The 18,961-nt window shown below is 33.9% G+C and overlaps 5 protein-coding genes across 5 annotated transcripts; 4 read left to right on the top strand and 1 right to left on the bottom strand.

The window, feature by feature from the left end:
• The first annotated feature begins 1,123 nt into the window (after positions 1–1,123).
• Positions 1,124–3,504, top strand: LOC107192235 (T-cell activation inhibitor, mitochondrial). Its single transcript, XM_015581447.1, has 8 exons — positions 1,124–1,226; positions 1,297–1,411; positions 1,633–2,027; positions 2,110–2,422; positions 2,497–2,597; positions 2,658–2,801; positions 2,962–3,093; positions 3,161–3,504. Exons 1-8 carry the CDS (start codon positions 1,204–1,206, stop codon positions 3,393–3,395), a joined length of 1,458 nt encoding a protein of 485 aa, XP_015436933.1. The 5' UTR covers positions 1,124–1,203; the 3' UTR covers positions 3,396–3,504.
• A 493-nt stretch (positions 3,505–3,997) lies between these two features.
• On the top strand, positions 3,998–7,184 carry LOC107192226 (engulfment and cell motility protein 1). The gene is made up of 7 exons (XM_015581437.1): positions 3,998–4,307; positions 4,636–4,923; positions 5,005–5,433; positions 5,512–5,928; positions 5,989–6,426; positions 6,517–6,823; positions 6,896–7,184. The coding sequence occupies exons 1-7, from the start codon at positions 4,176–4,178 to the stop codon at positions 7,057–7,059; spliced, it is 2,175 nt and encodes a 724-aa protein (XP_015436923.1). The 5' UTR covers positions 3,998–4,175; the 3' UTR covers positions 7,060–7,184.
• Positions 7,185–7,678: 494 nt separating this feature from the next.
• On the bottom strand, positions 7,679–9,973 carry LOC107192241 (probable protein S-acyltransferase 23). Its single transcript, XM_015581453.1, has 8 exons — positions 9,792–9,973; positions 9,591–9,705; positions 9,385–9,510; positions 8,857–9,302; positions 8,533–8,782; positions 8,285–8,457; positions 8,050–8,215; positions 7,679–7,964 (listed from the first exon to the last, which is right to left on the bottom strand). The coding sequence occupies exons 1-8, from the start codon at positions 9,971–9,973 to the stop codon at positions 7,761–7,763; spliced, it is 1,662 nt and encodes a 553-aa protein (XP_015436939.1). The 3' UTR covers positions 7,679–7,760.
• A 1,163-nt stretch (positions 9,974–11,136) lies between these two features.
• LOC107192229 (RNA polymerase II-associated factor 1 homolog) lies at positions 11,137–13,294 on the top strand. The gene is made up of 7 exons (XM_015581439.1): positions 11,137–11,283; positions 11,362–11,454; positions 11,519–11,843; positions 11,926–12,069; positions 12,142–12,245; positions 12,320–12,777; positions 12,855–13,294. Exons 1-7 carry the CDS (start codon positions 11,210–11,212, stop codon positions 13,268–13,270), a joined length of 1,614 nt encoding a protein of 537 aa, XP_015436925.1. The 5' UTR covers positions 11,137–11,209; the 3' UTR covers positions 13,271–13,294.
• Positions 13,295–13,786: 492 nt separating this feature from the next.
• On the top strand, positions 13,787–14,863 carry LOC107192179 (CCAAT/enhancer-binding protein gamma). The gene is made up of 4 exons (XM_015581385.1): positions 13,787–13,943; positions 14,325–14,435; positions 14,533–14,689; positions 14,760–14,863. The coding sequence occupies exons 2-4, from the start codon at positions 14,325–14,327 to the stop codon at positions 14,861–14,863; spliced, it is 372 nt and encodes a 123-aa protein (XP_015436871.1). The 5' UTR covers positions 13,787–13,943.
• The last annotated feature ends 4,098 nt before the right edge of the window (positions 14,864–18,961 follow it).

Below are 18,961 nucleotides of genomic sequence, written 5' to 3'. Positions count from 1 at the left end.
TGTAACAAATTATTTGCAACTTCTATTTTTGCATTGGTGGACTTGGAAAAGTGCATTCTTGTAATATTAACTGACATTTAAAAATGTTAACTAGTACAAATTCAGCATTTTGTATCATGATTGATAATTTTGTTACAATTAGTATGTTTCCTCGTTTGTTTGTCTCTAGCGACTTATATTTCAGTACTTGAATGGTAATGCAATGGTGTATATAGTATGTGTTATGTATGTCTAATATTAATTTAAATATGATACCCATATTTACGAACTCTGTACAAAGACTTTACACTTTATTTTTGTAAAATGTTAATACAACTGTAAAAAAGGTACTTTACAATAATAATTTTTATACTCTACATACATATGGATTATTCTTACATTAAGAAATTCATTCAAATGTTGAATTATTTATGTATATATGTATATGTATAGTAAAGCGTGAAGCTAGGTTAGGTATATACACATCACAGCTGACTATTATTTGCATTCTCTTAATTTAACTCATTCTAGTCATACTACCGAGGTATTTATTCCAAGAACAACTTTTGAATCAATAATAAATATTATCTGTTTAAAGGAATAAATACATATACTACTCCTATAAATATTCATTTTACTTTAAATTTATGTAATTAATCAGCTACAGAAAATCACATCAATTCAAGTACAACGATTAGTGTTATTTAAAACATTTATTTTACAATTATTATTTCAAATTTCGCTGGGTTTGCGCTGAGCAACGCTGCTACATATAAAGTTAGTGACGTCAGTATTGTCTATAGCACAGATATTCCCTGTGTTGTTACAGTAATGCATCGGATATTTATATTTATTTTTAACAGCACACATGGTACGTGTTATATATGCATCTAACTATATATTTACGTAGATCCCACCATTGATTAGACAAAAAGAAAGAGGTTCAAGTCCAATGTTACATCGAGTTTGCATATTGGAACGGAGCAAGAACGGTCGCAGAGCGAAAAAGAACAGAAAACTGCAGAAAACTCGGGAATCTTATATGCCTGAAAGATTGTGTTTTGCAGCCAATGAGCTACAGACTCGCTATTTGTATAACATATATATATATATAGTAGGATGTTTTGGTAAGTTCGATGAGCGATAAATACGATGTTTATCGCGTTTTAGCTGGTAAACTTATGTGTGATGTGACGTGTGATGACATTACGGTGAGCTACAAAAATGTTTTGTGCTCTGGGAAGATGGTAAGTGAATCTTTTTTATTGAATCGTAGGAATTCGATTGAATTATATTTAAAAGTGACTTCTTTGACAGTTTTTGCAAGAGAGATGCTGTGAGGGCATTAAGCACAGGCGAAGTGTCAACGGCACTTCGACCTTTTTATTTTACGGTTCATCCTGACCTTTTTGGTCAATATCCCACGCAAAGAGTGAGTATTTATTCGTCAAATATTGGTATATAAATTGTAAACAATTTCGATCGACTGCCTCTTGGAAACGCAGTTTACTGCCCGATTATAACTAGGATTATTTATAGAACAAAGGAGATGCAATAATGATTGCACCTACATTGCACTTACTCCACTATATTGATGTTTATTTTTTAATTTTGCTTAAGTTGTTTGAATCTAAATGAATTTGAATTTTCCAGACTGTAAATGAAAACTCCTTAAAACAATTAAGCTCCATCTTAGAGTGTTTGCAACAACAAAGACCTATACGGCCTACCATTTTGCCATTTTATTTACGCTCTAAAGATGAGAAAGAAGTCAAGGCTGGTAAATTTACTCTAGTACAGATACAATTGAAAGAAAAGGATCTGAGACAAACTATTCTCTCTATTTTAAAAACATGCGATCTGCCAACCACATTTGTGGACAAAATTGAAGAGGAAAAACCATCAGATACTACAAAATATAAATCAAAGTTTTGGCAAAGAAAAGGAACCTCAGGGGAGGATATTGATTTTTCAGAATTAGAAGATGATCCTATTTATGCATCTATTATAATGAAAAGGAAGATCAATACAGAACCAGATACCCTTAAGTAAGATCAATGTTGAATACATCTTTCTCAGTTAAATAGCCATAACTTTTTTTAACAATTTTAATTGAATACTGTTGATTAGGGCTTATTTAGATAAACATATTAATGAAGTACATGTAAAGTTGGAGGCATGTAGGCCAATGAGAGAGGAGGTACAAAAACTAGAAAAAATATTATGCTCAAAATTAGGCTTAAAAAATATTATATGGGATTGCGGATGGAATATAGCTCATTATAGAGGCTGTTTGTTAGCATTCAAGGCTTTAGTTGAACATCATCCCGAACCTATGGAAGTATTAAGAAGTAGGACACTAGTATTTGCCAATGACACAGGCATTAGTCTAGAGGGAAATGTTATGTTAAATTCAGGAGAAGTCAGACACAATTGGCTTGATGTAAGAATACATTACTGAACGTAAAGAAATGATTATTAATTATGTTTCATTGTTAAAACGATGTTTTCTTACAGCTAATCAGAAATGTTCAAAAACATGATGTTGTACTGTTGAGATTACCAGCTTTCGAGAAGGCAGTTTCACAAGTACTTCTTGACATAAAAGTTGGTCGACGGTGCGTAATACAACATATTAATTGAGTGACGGTAAGGCTCAGGGTGCTCTATATGTGCAGGAAATTCATGCCAAAGGTAATGGTTAGCCAGTACGAGCGTCAGCTTCGTCAGTTAACTACGACCCTCTCAGACTACAGAGGAAGGAGAAACTATCCAAAAGTGTGGCCAACCAACTTATCAGCTTATGAGATTGTAATTGAAGCGTTAGTATTATCTCTGAAGTATTTAACATTTCCTATGTAATATATTTACTTTTGGTTCCTATGTAAGTATCACATAGATTTGATTATTTCACTTGTAAGTATAGTAACTGTTGTATACATTTAAGATAAATATACATTCTAAAAGAACCTTTATTTACAGGGAAGCTGGTCCTTTAATGCTCTCTCCTACTGGGCAATTTATAGTTCCATCTTCATGCCCAAGTTTTCTTTTAGTTAATTTCATTACAGAAAACTTGGAAGAAGCCACTAAAAGATTACATCACTATAACAAGTAAGATTTTCTTTACTATTTAATTTCAAAAGATTACATTCTTATTCTATATATTAATTCATTGCAGTATAAAGTATGTAGAACGTGAACTTCACGACAAAGCTGTCAAAGAATTGGGTTTAACTGATCTTAATAAGGATGATAGTATTACGCCAGATCTGATGATACAATGCTGTGAACGTTTATTGTTGCACAAAAGTATATTGGCGCCTATGTTAGAAGGTGTTATGCTTTGGGTTACACATTATTACTCTGTCATGAGTGATGGTGTCTTATGTATACCCTGGGATTGGAAACTATAAATTCCAATGTAAAATGTTCTTCAGTGCTTTCATGTTATATTTTATATGTATATCAAATATTAGAATAACTACATCGAACGATTGTACAAATAGTAGTTAAGTAATAATGTACAGGCTATATACAGAATGAAGAAATAATGCGTACTATTTTCTTGATAAGTTCAAATATACAAAGACTACAAAGAGAAGAGATACTAATATTGCGAAATAAATAAGTAAATAGTTCTGAATAGAAGAAATTTGTTTTACTTTATACAGAGCATTTGCATATTATAAATCTTGTACGACTAATCTTGACTTTACATTGTATATCAATTTTTAATATAAACAAATAACAGAAAAGTATAGAAATGTTTTCTAAGGCAATCAAAATGAGAAAAACGGTCATCAATAAATAAACAATTTTGAAATATTCCTTATTCCCATTAAGATTCTTTACCTATAAGTGTTAATTATTTTTCAGTAATTCTACAAAATTGGTTTTAAATAATTGATTAGCTTTGTATTGCCGCCTACCCGTAGGCCTGCGCGTAAACGTCATTCAGTTCAGTCATTACGAAACACTTCCTTCTGCTTCTGTTCATTTAATTCGTGGAGGGGCGAGGCCCCACTGTTGAACGCTCTGTGATTTGAGACAAATGTAGCATTCTGCAGCATGATGGCCGTCACGTTGTTATGACAAGAGATACGTCAAACTGATAACATTCTTTGGAAGAGACTGGACCGGCGTCTATTTTCCGATTTCGTTTCGGTAATTAAATAATTGTTCCTCATCTCTTCATGTACACACAGACAATAAAAATGCCGGTCCAGAAGGATTCAAACATTGTGAAAATCGCTGTCAAAATGACGGATCAAGTGCCGCAACTCATCGAATTTAATCAAAAGCACCCACTAACTGGAATCATTCAGGTATTTCGAATAAAATCTACTGTACTACGGAAATGATTATCAGATTGTCAATTTTATACATTTGTGTCATGAATGGTTATCTATAACTCAGTACAGTAAAAAGTGTTTATGTGGTACATATCTGATAAAACTCTTAATACGATAAATAGATTTCTGTTTTATTCCATTGTCTATAAATTAATTTATAAATATCTACATTTGCATAAAGATCCACTACCTAATCATTACATTTGTTACTATTTTTGATGGCATTTATTTAATGAAAAATATCATACTGATTGTTTATCAAATAGGAAGTTTTAACAATGTTTAATTAAATTTTTATTAGGAACTATGCAACGGATGGGGCCTCTCAGACCCTGATTCATATTCATTACAATTTCATGACACTAACAATTATATCACAGAGAAGAATCGTAATGAAGTGAAGAATGGCAGTATTCTAAGATTGGAATTTTCTCCTTCTAAAACAGCCAGTGACATTTTGGTCAAGCTTAATAATGGAACGATGGAGGAGAAAAATATAGCTCTGCAAAAGTTGAGCACACTCAGTACAGATATGACTTTTGCATTAGAATTTATAAATAAGCAAGGATTAGCCTTGATTATATCACAGGTATTTAAAGTCTTCCTAACTCTTCAATGTCTTTTAATTGCACTTTTTTATATCATTCTCTGTTTCGTGTACTTTTTACAGGTGGAAGGAAAGAAATACGAAGGCAGTGCACTTGCATATTCACTTCAATCGTTTGTAGAACTCATGGATCATGGTATTGTTTCATGGGACATATTGGAAACTCCTTTTATTAATAAGGTAGCAAGCTATGTGAACAACCAGGCTGTAAATCAAGATAATAGTGTTACCGAAGCTTCACTTAGCATCCTTGAAAATATAGTACTCAATTCCTCTGGAAAATATGGACAAGTTGAGAAAGAAGTAACTTTTCCTAACTTAGTGATGCATCTGCAAAGTATTCGTCCACAAATACAACAAAATGCAATAGCACTGATAAATGCCTTATTCTTAAAGGCTGATTTATCGAAACGCAGAGCGGTTGCCGCGACTCTTCAATCGAAACATGTTAGAAATGTTTTTTTAACCAAAATCATACAGTCCACTGGTCAGGTATGAGTTGGTCAGGTGTCCACTTATTTCTTTTATAATATTCATGTAAGTTTATTATACAATTGACTCCTTATATAGATTGGTGCAGAAATGGCGCATCAGTTGTATGTATTACAAACGTTAATGTTAAGTCTATGGGAACAGCGAATGATGACAAAAATGGATCCTCAGGATCAAGATGGACACGATAAAATTAAAGAACTTAGAAGAATTGCCTTTGATACTGAAGGAGCAATTGGCGGAGACGTGACTGCTCGTAAACAGGGTCTCTATGCTAAAGATTACAAAAAATTGGGGTTTAAGTATGACATTAATCCTGCTCTGGACTTCACTGAAGCTCCACCTGGAATGCTTGCTTTAGACTGTATGATATATTTCGCACGTAATCACACTGAAGCTTATACTAAAGTTGTGCTTGAGAATTCATGCAGGGCAGATGAACACGAGTGTCCGTTTGGTAGGACAAGTGTGGAGCTTGTTAAACTACTTTGTGAGGTAAGTTTACATTTAATATGAAATAATTTACTGGGACAAACTAATTCGTTAATTTGATAGGTGTTACGTATTGGAGAGGCACCTAGTGAACAAGGCCAATCATATCATCCCATGTTTTTTACTCATGATCATCCATTCGAGGAGTTTTATTGTGTGTGCATAGTTCTTTTGAACAAAACTTGGAAGGAGATGAGAGCCACTATCGAAGATTTTGTGAAAGTATTTTCTGTTGTAAGGGAGCAGGTCACTAGAGCGCTTCAGAGTAAACCCACAGGGTTGGATAAATTTAAAACCAAGCTACAACAATTAACATATTCAACAATTACCAATCTTTGGCAACAAGAAAGAACTAGTAGGGAAGAGTGGGAAAGTCATGCAAGACCAATAGTTGAATTGAGGGAACAAATCACACCTGAAATTCTAGACCTCATTCAACAACAACGCCTAGGTTTCTTGGTAGAAGGCACTAGATTCATGAAGTATAGTGCCAGAGGACAGGTACTTCATTTTCTTTTTCACATAAGCCTGTAATTTAATAATACATTTGTTAGATCGTTATACTTATTAGGAAAATTGTAATTGGTACAGAGAATCAAAGATAAATTTTGGTATGTTCGACTATCGCCCAATCATAAAGTATTTCATTATGGAGACTGTGATGAGAAATCAGTGCCAACGATTGACGAGCTGCCTACAAAATTAGCTGTCGTTGAAATTCGGGGTTTATTGACTGGAAGAGATTGTCCTCATATGAAAGATTTGCAACGACGAAAAACGACTCATCAGTTAGCTTTCTCCTTAAGTTTGGACTCTGTTGACGTTTCAAGTTTAGACTTCGTTGCTCCCGACGAACAGGTCTTCGATTATTGGACGGATGGCATTAATGCCTTATTAGGTATGTAGTAACACTATTTGAACGATGTACCATGGGTCGTACAGATTTAGAAAAGTGAGCATTTATTCACAGGCAACAGAATGACCAGTAAAGAGGCAGAAGATGATTTGGAAACATTATTGTCCATGGATATTAAATTGAGCCTTTTAGACGCAGAAGGAATTGACATTCCTCAGGATCCGCCTGCCATTCCTGATCCACCACCAAATTACGATTTCTGCTATGAACTGAAATGAAAAATTTCACTTGTGTTCGATAATTACTATAACGATTGACACGGGCATGTACATATAAGCCCGAATATCTGCCAAAATTAAGGCTATAATATTTTATTCTAAACCACAATTTTTATACCAATTGATCGATTTTACTATTTTTTACGAGTACTGTTTTTATACAGTACATACAGTTTTTAATGATGTAGATTGAATCAGATTAGTATTTTAATTAAGTTACATAAGGAGACGCAGTATATTTCACCAAAGATATATTATACATTTTACATAGACATGTTACACATAGACTTTTTAAAATTAATTGTATATATCAATTTTAAACATTTATGCATGATTTTAAGATTTAATGTTGCTTCTTTACCAGCACTTTTAATGAATTGACTTTAATTGTAACAAGACATTATTTGAAATAACATTTAACAATTCGTTCATTTTACAGACATTTTGTAAAGATTATTATATATTAGAGGTGTAATAAATAGAAATATGTAAGTTAATAAATTATTTATTGAAACATGCTTCATAAATAATATCATAGATAAAAAGTGACAGTATTACAAGCAGTAACAATGTAGATCATGTGCAGGTACATATGTTGTAATTATCCCCAAAAAATAGTATGAATTGTATAATTAATAACATTTTTTCATTTTCTACATGTGCAAAGGCGCTGTAAAATAGTGATCACAATTTACAATATTTCACATGATATCCTCCGAAAGTATGTGATAACTTTGAGGGTCGTTTGCCTGATGATTCGGTGGACAGAGGAAGAATTCAATGAAATTAAGGACAGGACCTCTACTAAATGGATTTAAGTACCTGCCCTTCTTGTCTCTTAAATATGAATATCGTTTGTAATTAAACATTTCATTTGTGGTTAAATTCATACATGCATGCAATACCTGTGGAAAAGAGATGCATCATTATAAATTCAGGCAAGTAAATCACTTAATATCATTGAACAAATACGATTGTATTTATTTTTACCGAAGTGCATGTTAAAATCCATCCTAATCCACAAAAGACCAAAGCTTCTAATACACCTAATACGTATAATAATTGAATTCCTTCAATTGCCATGCAGTAGCAAGCAAAGTAAATTGAAAAGGAACAATTTATTGCCACACACATAACAAAGAGGAAAAACCACATCCTGTAACAATAATTCATTGATTAATCACATTGTAGCAATATAGTATAGTAGTAATATCTTGTAAATTACCTGTTCCTTAAACCAACACAATTGTATATAAACGGACAATGATGGTCGAAATATGTAACACATCTATTGCAGATTCTACAGTGCTTTGCCCTCAAAGGCCTGAAACATCTACAACTGTGACATAACCGAGATAACAATACGTTTCTTTTTTTCCATTTATCAAAATATGGAATCTGAAAATGAACATTATTTTATTACAAATTTTATGATACACTCTAGCTAGTAACACTTAAATTATAAAGCAATACTTGTTTAATTGCCCTATAGTAGGTTTCACTGTTCTGTGGTACATAGCCAGGATCCCTTCTATTTGCTACAATCCAAGAGATCCACATCACAACGTTCCAATAGATGAAACAATAATGACTGCCGCGTAAAAGGTTCCATGTTAGTGGGATACATTTCAGTAAGTACATTGGATACCCCCATAGTAAAACAGATATCATAAAGAGCAGTATAGGACCTTTACTGTTTCCAGCTCCACCAAATAGTAGTGCCCTTCAAGGAAGAGAAATGTTAATATGGTAGTAAATTGGAATGCTGTTAATAAACGACAGGAATAATATATAAACCAAAGTTCGTTGATAGGTGGAATCCATCTAGCTCGACGTTTTTGTTCAGCTTGAAGTATCCTTACGATCTCCGAATGTCTGTGGCTTTTTGCCAATTGCAATGGTGTTTTCCCGTTCTTATCACGAGGTTCCAATTCAATTTTACTCTTTTCACATAATATTTTAACACAACTAACATTGCCGGAAAGGCACGCTAAATGCAATGGAGTAGATCCAAAATAATCCGGCTTCTGTAAATCTACTCCACTGTATATAAGTAATCTTATTAATTCCGCATGGCCTTTGTATGCTGCCCAATGAAGAGCAGTATCACCATTTATGTCTGTTAAGTGTCCCAAAGCACCAGATCCCAACAAAAATGCTGCTGTCGCAAATTTCCCAAACATGCAAGCTGTCATCAAAGGTGTTAATCCTTTGAAGTCAGCTGCATTAACAGCAACTCCTGCCTTAAAAGCAAACATAATGTAAATTCAATTATGTTAAACTATATTGTAATTTTCTAAATGATATTTTGATGAAATTACATACCTTTAACAACAATTGAACTATTGCACTGTGGCCTTTTCTGCATGCCCAGTGTATAGGCCTAGGTCCTTGTGTTCCAAGACAAGAAAGATCAACTGGTCCATTTCTTTCTATTAAGTATCTCATCACCTAGTGTATGACAAAAGATCGTCATTTTAGTGAAAGAAAATGGTATAATTTTTCACATTTAATAAAATACACAAACTAACTTCAATGTTTCCATCCAAAGCTGCCCAGTGGGCAGGAGTATACCCCCATTCATCTCTTGCACTTAATACACTTAAGCCATTCTTCTCCACTAATTCATCAACTGCTCCAATTTCACTAAAAATCACATTTAACGCTTTTTTTTATTATTTGGAAAGAAGATAAAAATAATCAGACAAGTGTCTGAAAGTATGTAGCCTCACCCGGATCTAAGAAGCTCAAAGATCCTCCTTGTTTCATCAGATGGTGTCTGACCCGATGTACGTTCATCGGCGTAAATATTGTCATCGGGTCCATTTCTTGATTGTAATACAGTTCCTTTGGAAGATCCGTGACTTGGATGAGCAGTGTTAGAAATTGGAGTGTTTGGTAGATGCCCGACCATGTCGGGATCGGGACTTAGTTCCCATACGGACCTCGCTGCGCCGGGCCCTGTTACAGGGCTCACGGGATACACCTAAAAAAAAGCAAAGTGAAGTCAGAAGAGATAAAAAACTTTTTACCATATCATGTAATTGTAATTTAACTTCAATATCGAATGGTTTATATTTATTTTTTACGCGCCAAGAATTTGAAACTTGGCGGTAGTTTCGAAGGTACCATTTTATGGCCGATTTCCTTGTTGATTGCGTTAAATAAGATATAATTTTCCAGGTCTATCATTAAGGTTTATAGTATGTTTGCATACAACAAGTTCTCTCCTAGTTTACCTTACAAAGCGTCGCGAGTTCCGTATTTGCACGTTCGTGTTCGGAAGGTGTCCTGAAGGATGCGCCCTGCGTGGATGTTGACCCACCTTCCGGGACGGTTAGTCACAAGGACACGTTTGGTCCAACCATTTCTTCTAATTTTTCTCACTTTATGCACCTTTTCCTTTACTATGATAAGCTCTGGAATATTAGCCCCGTTACTGGGCGACCCGATGTGTTACGAGAAGCAACGTCCGCATTTCCGAATGAGACCAACCATCGTTATTTGGCATTGCGCATTCAAATCAATATCGTGGTTGAATGAACGCCTGCGTACTAAAATCACGCGAAATGCAAAACCGTGGACATTATTTGTATTTACACTTGAAACGGTATTGTTTGTATGAAATATTATAAATACCTACAATAAACTGCGGACTTTATACATTGTTCTTAATATGTTCTACGAACTTTTATTTTATTCTGTAAAAATGAGAATAAAATAGCAGTTTATTTCTTTTATTATGGGTTTCTAGAATTAAAAATTATAATTTGCATAAACATCCATAATCTATAAATAATAATAAATCGTATATTGTATTTTATTGTTAAACGTTTACCCTCGCGTAACAACTCAATATGTAGTACATGTAGCGATAGATTGTAAGTTAACTATTTTCTGTGATATATAAGTTTTATATCTATAAAATCATATATAATATAAATCACAGTACTGTTTAGATATACTCTGAATTTAACACATATACATATTTTAAAAAAATGAAATTTTGGCATTATATTCAAACGGTGTACTGAACTAGATGGCGCCGAAGCTTTCATACACAAAGTGAGGTTTACACTGATAAAGTTACAGTGCTGAAGGATATTTTGGTGTGATGTGTAAAATATTGGCTTTTATTCATTGACGTGATATGGCTCCGACAATTCAGACAAATGGCAGTACTACAGACAGAGATAAACGTACCGCTAGGCCAGCAGAAAAAAGGTAAACTGTCCTTTTATGTCATAACCTAAAAGTGCCATTCTGAAACATTGTAACACCTTGTAATTGCCCTGATTTTAGGTCCGAGTTAATATGTAGGGTTAAATATTGTAACACATTGCCTGATATTCCGTTCGACCCAAAGTTCATTACATATCCTTTTGAATCCACTAGGTGAGTCTTGAATACTTGTATTTGAATAATCTGTTAAATGATGTATGATAGAATGATATTGTAGGTTCATACAGTATAATCCGACCTCATTGGAACGTAATTATAAGTATGAAGTTTTGACAGAGCATGACTTAGGTGTGGATATTGATTTAATAAATAAAGACACTTATGCTGGAGATGTTAATGCTCAATTGGATCCTGCTGATGAAAAGCTTCTAGAAGAAGATGTTCTTACCCCACAAGATTCTAAGAGATCTAGACATCATGCCAGAAGTGTCTCTTGGCTTAGACGTACAGAATACATTTCCACAGAGCAAACCAGGTTTCAGCCACAAACTGTGGATAAAGTTGAGGCTAAAGTTGGTTATAGTATTAAAAAGAACTTCAAAGTAAGTTTATACTTTCATATTTTTCATTTCTTCCAACTTTGTATTATGAATCAAAGTTGACCTCATATGCTTTCATTTTTAGGAAGAAACATTGTACATGGATCGTGAGAGTCAAATCAAAGCTATAGAAAAAACATTTGAAGATAACAAGAAAGAAATTGAAAGGCACTACAGTAAACCAAATGTGGTGCCTGTTGAGATACTGCCAGTATTTCCTGACTTTAAGGTATTTCTATAAAAAACTAAGTATTATAGTTAAATATTACTATTCAAACACATTATCATTGGTTACTTTCAGCTATGGAAATATCCTTGTGCTCAAGTCATATTCGATTCAGATCCTGCTCCAACAGGACGTTCTGTGCCAGCTCAAATTGAGGAAATGTCTCAAGCTATGATCAGGTATGTTATTAATTAATTTTATTTTAAGTTCTTTGTTATTAGCTACAGACATTACAACAGGAATATTATTTCAGAGGTGTAATGGATGAGAGTGGTGAACAATTTGTGGCATACTTCTTACCACTGGATGAGACATTAGAAAAACGTAGACGAGACTTCACGGCTGGAATTGATTACGCCGATGACGAAGAATATGAATATAAAATGGCTAGGGAATATAATTGGAATGTTAAGAGTAAAGCTTCCAAAGGATACGAAGAGAATTACTTCCTCGTTATAAGGCAGGACGGGGTATATTACAATGAGCTTGAAACCCGTGTACGCCTTAGTAAACGTCGTCAGAAAGCTGGACAACAGCCAAACAATACGAGATTAATCGTGAGGCATCGGCCACTCAATGCCAATGAATTTAAAATGCAAAGGTACAGGGAGAAGCAATTGGAACCACCTGGAGAGGAAGATGAAGAAGAAGAAGAAGAGGAGGAGGAGGAAGAAGAACCTCAGCAAGAAGTTGAGAAAGTAGACGAAAAAGGTCAGTAATATATCATTATAAATTCTAATAATTTGATAGCAATATTAAATTACAAGATTTTATTATTATTTCTGAAGGATCTGAAAATGAAGGTGGATCTAGAGCAACGTCTAGAGCGTCTTCCCGAGCATCTAGCAGAAAATCTCGATCCCGCTCGAAATCTGCTTCCAGATCAAAGTCTCGATCTCGATCACCATCAAAATCCAGATCTGCTTCCCATTCTCGCTCCGAATCACGATCTCCCTCCAGATCACACAGCAAATCGAGATCGAGATCTGGTAGTCCGCAATCAAGAAATTCTTCTAAGTCGAGATCCCGGTCGAAATCAGTTTCGAGATCTCGTTCTAGAAGTCCAGCTAAATCTCGATCTGGAAGTCCATCGAGTTCGAAATCTAGATCAAAGTCAAGATCCCGTTCAAGATCAAGATCAGGCAGTGGTAGCGGTAGTGGGTCTGGCAGCGGCAGTGGCGAAAGTGGTTCCGAGAGTGAATGAATACTAAAAGACTTTCTAGTAAAAAACAATGCAAAACAGAAGTTCTTGAGACCATTATTGAGACATACACTGTTTCAAAAATATTTGACAATTGTATGTATATAATGATTTTCAAGATTCATAAATGTATGATATATTTCGATACAATTAAAGAGTTGACTTTATTAAAAATAATATACAATTAAGGATGTTTGTAATTATTTGAAGACAATATAAAACAGAAATTGAAAAGTTTTTCATCAAATAATAAGAAATAATAACATGCGAACGATTATTAATAAATAATGAATATAAGTAATTTGTCACAGTATCCCAGATAAGAGAGATTCCCTTGATGATGAAGTACGCACAACGAATTGTATAATTACACGGATTCCTTTATTTTAATACATACAGACATTGTAACTATAATTAATCAATATCTTACGGAAAACTGCGGAAAACCTATCGTGTTCGTAGCCCTCTGGTGGTCAACATTGGTCAAGGAGGTGTCGCCACATCACAGATCACCTGCAAGCTCGCTTTAAATAGGGTTTCATCACTACACACGACATATCTGAATTATATTTTATTGTGTTACGTTTGGTAGTTTATTATCTGCAAAAGTGTCAATTTTAAAGATTTTGTGGTGATATTGAACTGAGAATGAAGAGATCTGTATGAAACGTAAAGTGTAAGTTAAATTGACGTGTATGAAATACATCTTTCGTCACTCGACGGTGTTTTCAGTATCTTAAACGTTTCGATCTTATTACGTGATACAAAAACATTGACCCTGACAGACTCTGATTTATACGACGACGCACTATGCGTATGCATGTTTAGTTCTGACGTATGGTAGACAAGTTGCTACGTAAACAATATGATACAAAATAATTAGCAAACGAACTCAAGTATAATTAGTTTATTTAAGAATATTGATAATTTGCCCGTTACGAATTTAGTCTGCCAGAAATATTGCTTGGTTATATACATATTTTGTGTACTGTTCTTCAAGTTAAAACTTTTAAATGCATAAGTAGATAATTAACGTACCTTTAAATATTATTTTTAGATGGCGCCAAAAAATAAGGAAAATAGTTCTTCTGCAAATAAAAAGAAGAGACAAATGTCTGAGGACGAGGATGGTGAGGATTACAGAAGAAGAAGGGATAGAAATAATCAGGTGAATGATCATGCAAAAATGAATTAAACTTGAATCCTGTAAACTGAATAAGTTACATATTATAGATCATTTATGTAATTGTATGATACTTTCACAGGCTGTAAAACGTTCTAGAGTTAAAAGTAAATTACGTACCCAGCAAACTTTAGAGCGTGTGAATCAGTTGAAGACAGAGAATGAGTTACTTGAAGAGAAAATTAAGATGCTCACCAAAGAACTTGGGTTTTTAAAAGATCTTTTCCTGGCACATGCAGGTATGGTTAACTCTTTGTATGCATCTCTCTTTATGTTTCATTTACTTACACATTGTGTTCATTATTTTAGGGTCAAGTCAACATTCTGTGAATTTTCAAGAGCTGGACTTGAATACTCTTTTGGCTGAAGATTCAAAATCTGAAGAACTGGCTAAAGGAGCAACTAAGCTATAGACTGTAATAGGTTCCACGTGAAAGGAGTAACGTGGTACTGACAAATTCTGAGATAAAGATGTACTTTGGTTCGTCTAATCCCATAAGCAAAGTAGGCATCTTGGAAAGATGTCTACTTCTAATTGATTTCTAAGAACTTTGAGGTACATGAAGTTTGTATGCATGTACCTCAGTACATTTGAAATTTACCAACATTTAAATTTAGGCCAATGCAGATGGGAGTGAATAAAATTGAACATTTGAATGGCCATTAGAATGTAATTGTATAGAGAGTAGATCATGTTAGCAGTTGAGTACTGAAAAATGTAAATCTTGTATATATACTGATTGGATAATGGAGCAGATTGGTGGATTAGATACTGATAAAACATAATATGATTAAGATTGTTGAGAATATTAAAAACTTTATGAGTCCATACAAAAAACATCAATGAAACGTTGATACATTTCTTTCAAGTGCTACCTCCATTTTTTAAATATTGTATTAATGCAATATCATTTGTTATAATCGTTCATAACAGCACTGCGTTACATTCCAATCCAGCGTTTGGATTTGTAAGTTGGGTATGCTTATGTAACTATTAGTTTATAAAGGCATAAGAATAAGAAGTAACAAATATCTATATACATTATCTATAATCGCAGAAGTAGAAAATGTATGTTACTAAATTATATATTTGTAAAGGATAGAGGCGTTTTTAAATTAAATAAACCAAAAGAGATTTATATAAACTGGCTTCGGTATTACTACAGACGAGGTATATGAATACACCTGTCATTCGATATTTTCTCGTGGCCAGTTTTGCGAGGCTGTAGGACCCCATTACTATTTTAGTGTCGATCACCGACGAGGTATGTAATTTCTGTCTCATACTTTCGGGGCTCCAAAGCCCTTTTACCGTTTCAGTGTTAATACTCGACGTTACTGATAATGGAGCATTATATATTCCATTCATAACACGTGTATCCAATATAATTTGGTGGGAATAAAAATATCGGATGCTTCGGTTTAAAGGATGAATATGATACTGATGAAATATGACGCACGAAAGTATATATTTTTTCACTTATCTATAAGATAACTTATTCTAAACGCATGGTTAATGAACATTTTAGTAATGTTACTTTTTCCACGTTCCTTTTTCATTCGTTTTTATATTTTCTGTTATCTGGTAACGTGATATCAGAATCTTAATAGGCACAATCAGTTACCTTCTGGCAATTGGTGAGGGAGTAATTAAATAATGAACTTCGACCTAACTAGAGCTCAAAACGTTAAGCTTTCTCCATTGTAAAGAATAGTTTTTATCTATTATTTAACTGGTAATATCTGTCAGATTGTATTTCATAAACTTTGGCGCCATTGTCAAATTGACAGGATTAGTCATCATAGATGGCGTTCGAGAATCATTGCAGGATTGAAAACTTCGAGAAGACGGTAGCAAAGTTAATATTTTTCATCTAAAACGAATTGGAATATCACATTTTCGGGGATAGTGTGTGTCTCTTTGTTTCCCTTTTATGATAGTCATTCCCTTCTGAATTAATCTCGGATGCATATTAGAAACATATATTGAAATATAATTCGATGGTAAATATTCTATTTCGTATTGATAAGAAGTGGCGCGCGGAGAGAGGGGACCAATCCTCGCGTTCCACACACCGATCCACCAATCATAGCCAGTCATGGGCAGCCTAACGGTCATTCTTCTCGATGAAGGTGAAGTGATTAGACGTGAAGTGATCTCGCTCGTGGGGAAGTAAGTATTATTACTTATTTCTTTAAATTATTTATGCTATTGGCATCTTCGTTAGCACTCTACTGTTAGTTCCGTTTAGTATCTACTCAATTCAGCGTAAATAATCGTAAATTAACTCGGTATTGCTGGATAAAGTGAACCGGCTTCACGATTTCTGTTGTCCCCGCGATACTACTTAGTATTTACGCAGTTTTTGATCAATTTGCAATCTTTGGCAACATTCCTTGAGTCAATAATTGTTTCTTTTTTATTCAATCATTGTGAATTTAGTATAACTACTTCGTATTAACGTGTATTTTCTGTTTCAGAATGCCGGCTAGAAGGAACGCGCCACCGATGACACGACTGGACTCCCACTAGACGCAATTCGGCGGGAAATTGGTGTCATTTGGTAACGTTTTATAACAAAATAGGTTACACATATTTCTCTTTTATTGTATTTTCGTTGCTTTTACCGTAAACATAATCGCGACTTTATGATTAGCTCTGTTAAAATCGAATCAGAATACTTTGGAGAACTATTGCACATTCAAATGCGTAATTGAAGCATTCAACATGGCTTCCTTGTTAGAAACCGTTAGAAACTTTAAACGAGATGCTTCCAGAATTTTCAGTTATAAATATTCGTATAGTACAGCATCTCGGTCGCGAAATTATTTAAATTTTAATAACTTTAGCGGTTAATCTTTATGATGTCATCGTACTTGCATTTATATACGGTTTCAGATATAAGTGTAATTATATAGAAGCTGCGTAATTTTTCATGCTCATCGAAGCTTGACTAAATTACGAAACTTTGATATTTGCAATAATTTTCTAAATATTTATAAAATTCGGTTCGTGAATTAGACAAAAAGTACGAACATTCTTAAATTCTAATAACGAATGTCTTCAATAAAATATACTAATAACAAATATATATGAGTAATGAATAATATATATGAACAAATTTGAGAATTACTCTGAAATATTTTTCGTAGTTAAATTGACATTTGCATTTTAACGCTTATTTATCATTGAATGACAATTTTTTCAAGGTAAACACTTGGTCGATATAAAAATAAAAAGGTTAAGCCGGTGAACGTGCGCCGTATTGTGTTTCTTTCCCCTCCTTTTTTTTCAGAGTTTGGTGGCCGCGCGCAAAGCGGTCGAGTCGAGTCAGTGTTTACAATCGTACAAGTTGTTTATGTTTGCGCGCAGCGAACTGTCTCAGATTACAATCTCACCGGAGATATCGTTAGGTCCTCGCGAAAGTCGAGTCAGTGTTTTTTGCGTATAATCGATTACTTTCAGAGTTTTGGGGCACTCTTTGCTTTTTTAGTCGCGAAAATAAAGTCATTTGTTCGCCGGCTTGGATGTTCGGTCGCGATAGTCTTTTATTTTAATTTTTTTTCTATTTGAAAGTACTCGTTCGGAAAAGTAGAGTCAGTGCATCACGGAAGAGGATGTTTTTGGGCGAAGCTCTACAAAGAGAGATTGTAAGTATCTTTATATTTTATTATTTACACTGTTCAACTGAAACAGCTAGAATTTTCAGAAGAGGTTATAACGAATTCTGTTCCTTTTTTTCAGATTTTTCCAGATACTGCATAAGCGACCACTACAGAGGATGTTCTTAAGCGAAGCTACACGATTTTTCGAGATTCTTCGAGTCTTATAGGGAGCTCTTCTATCATCGGGTGAGTCGCATGCTTTTATTCCTCCAGTCCCCAATCATGTCGTAGGACGATTAGTCCGAAGCGGCACGGGCGACAGGTTGTACACGTGCTTTTGGCGAGTACAGTGAACGCGGGTATGCAATCGTACGATTGTGTATTCACGAGTAGTATTTGATCTGTTATTTTTCTTAGTTAGGTTAGGGTCTTCTTGTACGCCGCGCTTATTATTAGTAATATAATTCATAAATATTTTGTATTCAAAGTATATTTATGAGTTAAATATTCAATGTTTGATATGATGCAGATGAAACCACATTGGATATTTTGCATTTTTTTTAGTGCTTCAATTTAACATGAAATCTTGACATTTCAAGATAGAGCGATCTATTATTTAAATAATTGTTATTTTTTTATTAATTGAGTATATGTCGTGGTAGTACGTTATTCATTTCACTAAAAAATGCAGTAATTTGAAGATGATGCGTATAATAGTTTCATTGTAGTCACTTCAGTATATTGTATACTCATTTCCATTTATGAATATAGCATGAAATAGTTCTACGCAAAGCGAATTACATAATATAGAAAATACAATAAATTCGCAATAGCCTATAATAGTCAGCTGATAAAAAAAATAATATTCATATCATTAATGTGTGCAAATAAATATCGTCGGTAGA

The sequence above is a fragment of the Dufourea novaeangliae genome, unplaced genomic scaffold, assembly GCF_001272555.1.
Source record: "Dufourea novaeangliae isolate 0120121106 unplaced genomic scaffold, ASM127255v1 scaffold299, whole genome shotgun sequence".
Lineage (NCBI taxonomy): Eukaryota > Metazoa > Arthropoda > Insecta > Hymenoptera > Halictidae > Dufourea > Dufourea novaeangliae.
Note: the sequence above shows the minus strand (reverse complement) of the source record. Positions and strands in the feature narration are given on the sequence as shown.

Bases quoted from the DNA above. Each gene is read 5' to 3' on its own strand.
- LOC107192179 (XM_015581385.1), top strand. From the start codon at position 14,325: ATGGCGCCAAAAAATAAGGAAAATAGTTCTTCTGCAAATAAAAAGAAG. The intron at 14,436-14,532 runs GTGAATGATCAT...ATACTTTCACAG, and splicing joins GAAGGGATAGAAATAATCAG to GCTGTAAAACGTTCTAGAGT. The intron at 14,690-14,759 runs GTATGGTTAACT...TCATTATTTTAG, and splicing joins TCTTTTCCTGGCACATGCAG to GGTCAAGTCAACATTCTGTG.
- LOC107192226 (XM_015581437.1), top strand. From the start codon at position 4,176: ATGTACACACAGACAATAAAAATGCCGGTCCAGAAGGATTCAAACATT. The intron at 4,924-5,004 runs GTATTTAAAGTC...TACTTTTTACAG, and splicing joins TAGCCTTGATTATATCACAG to GTGGAAGGAAAGAAATACGA. The intron at 6,427-6,516 runs GTACTTCATTTT...TAATTGGTACAG, and splicing joins AGTATAGTGCCAGAGGACAG to AGAATCAAAGATAAATTTTG.
- LOC107192229 (XM_015581439.1), top strand. From the start codon at position 11,210: ATGGCTCCGACAATTCAGACAAATGGCAGTACTACAGACAGAGATAAA. The intron at 12,070-12,141 runs GTATTTCTATAA...GGTTACTTTCAG, and splicing joins CAGTATTTCCTGACTTTAAG to CTATGGAAATATCCTTGTGC. The intron at 12,778-12,854 runs GTCAGTAATATA...TTATTTCTGAAG, and splicing joins TGAGAAAGTAGACGAAAAAG to GATCTGAAAATGAAGGTGGA.
- LOC107192241 (XM_015581453.1), bottom strand. From the start codon at position 9,973: ATGGTCGGGCATCTACCAAACACTCCAATTTCTAACACTGCTCATCCA. The intron at 9,303-9,384 runs GTATGTAATTTC...TTTGCTTTTAAG, and splicing joins TAGTTCAATTGTTGTTAAAG to GCAGGAGTTGCTGTTAATGC. The intron at 8,783-8,856 runs GTTTATATATTA...TCTTCCTTGAAG, and splicing joins CCACCTATCAACGAACTTTG to GGCACTACTATTTGGTGGAG.
- LOC107192235 (XM_015581447.1), top strand. From the start codon at position 1,204: ATGTTTTGTGCTCTGGGAAGATG. The intron at 1,227-1,296 runs GTAAGTGAATCT...CTTCTTTGACAG, and splicing joins TTTTGTGCTCTGGGAAGATG to TTTTTGCAAGAGAGATGCTG. The intron at 3,094-3,160 runs GTAAGATTTTCT...AATTCATTGCAG, and splicing joins AGATTACATCACTATAACAA to TATAAAGTATGTAGAACGTG.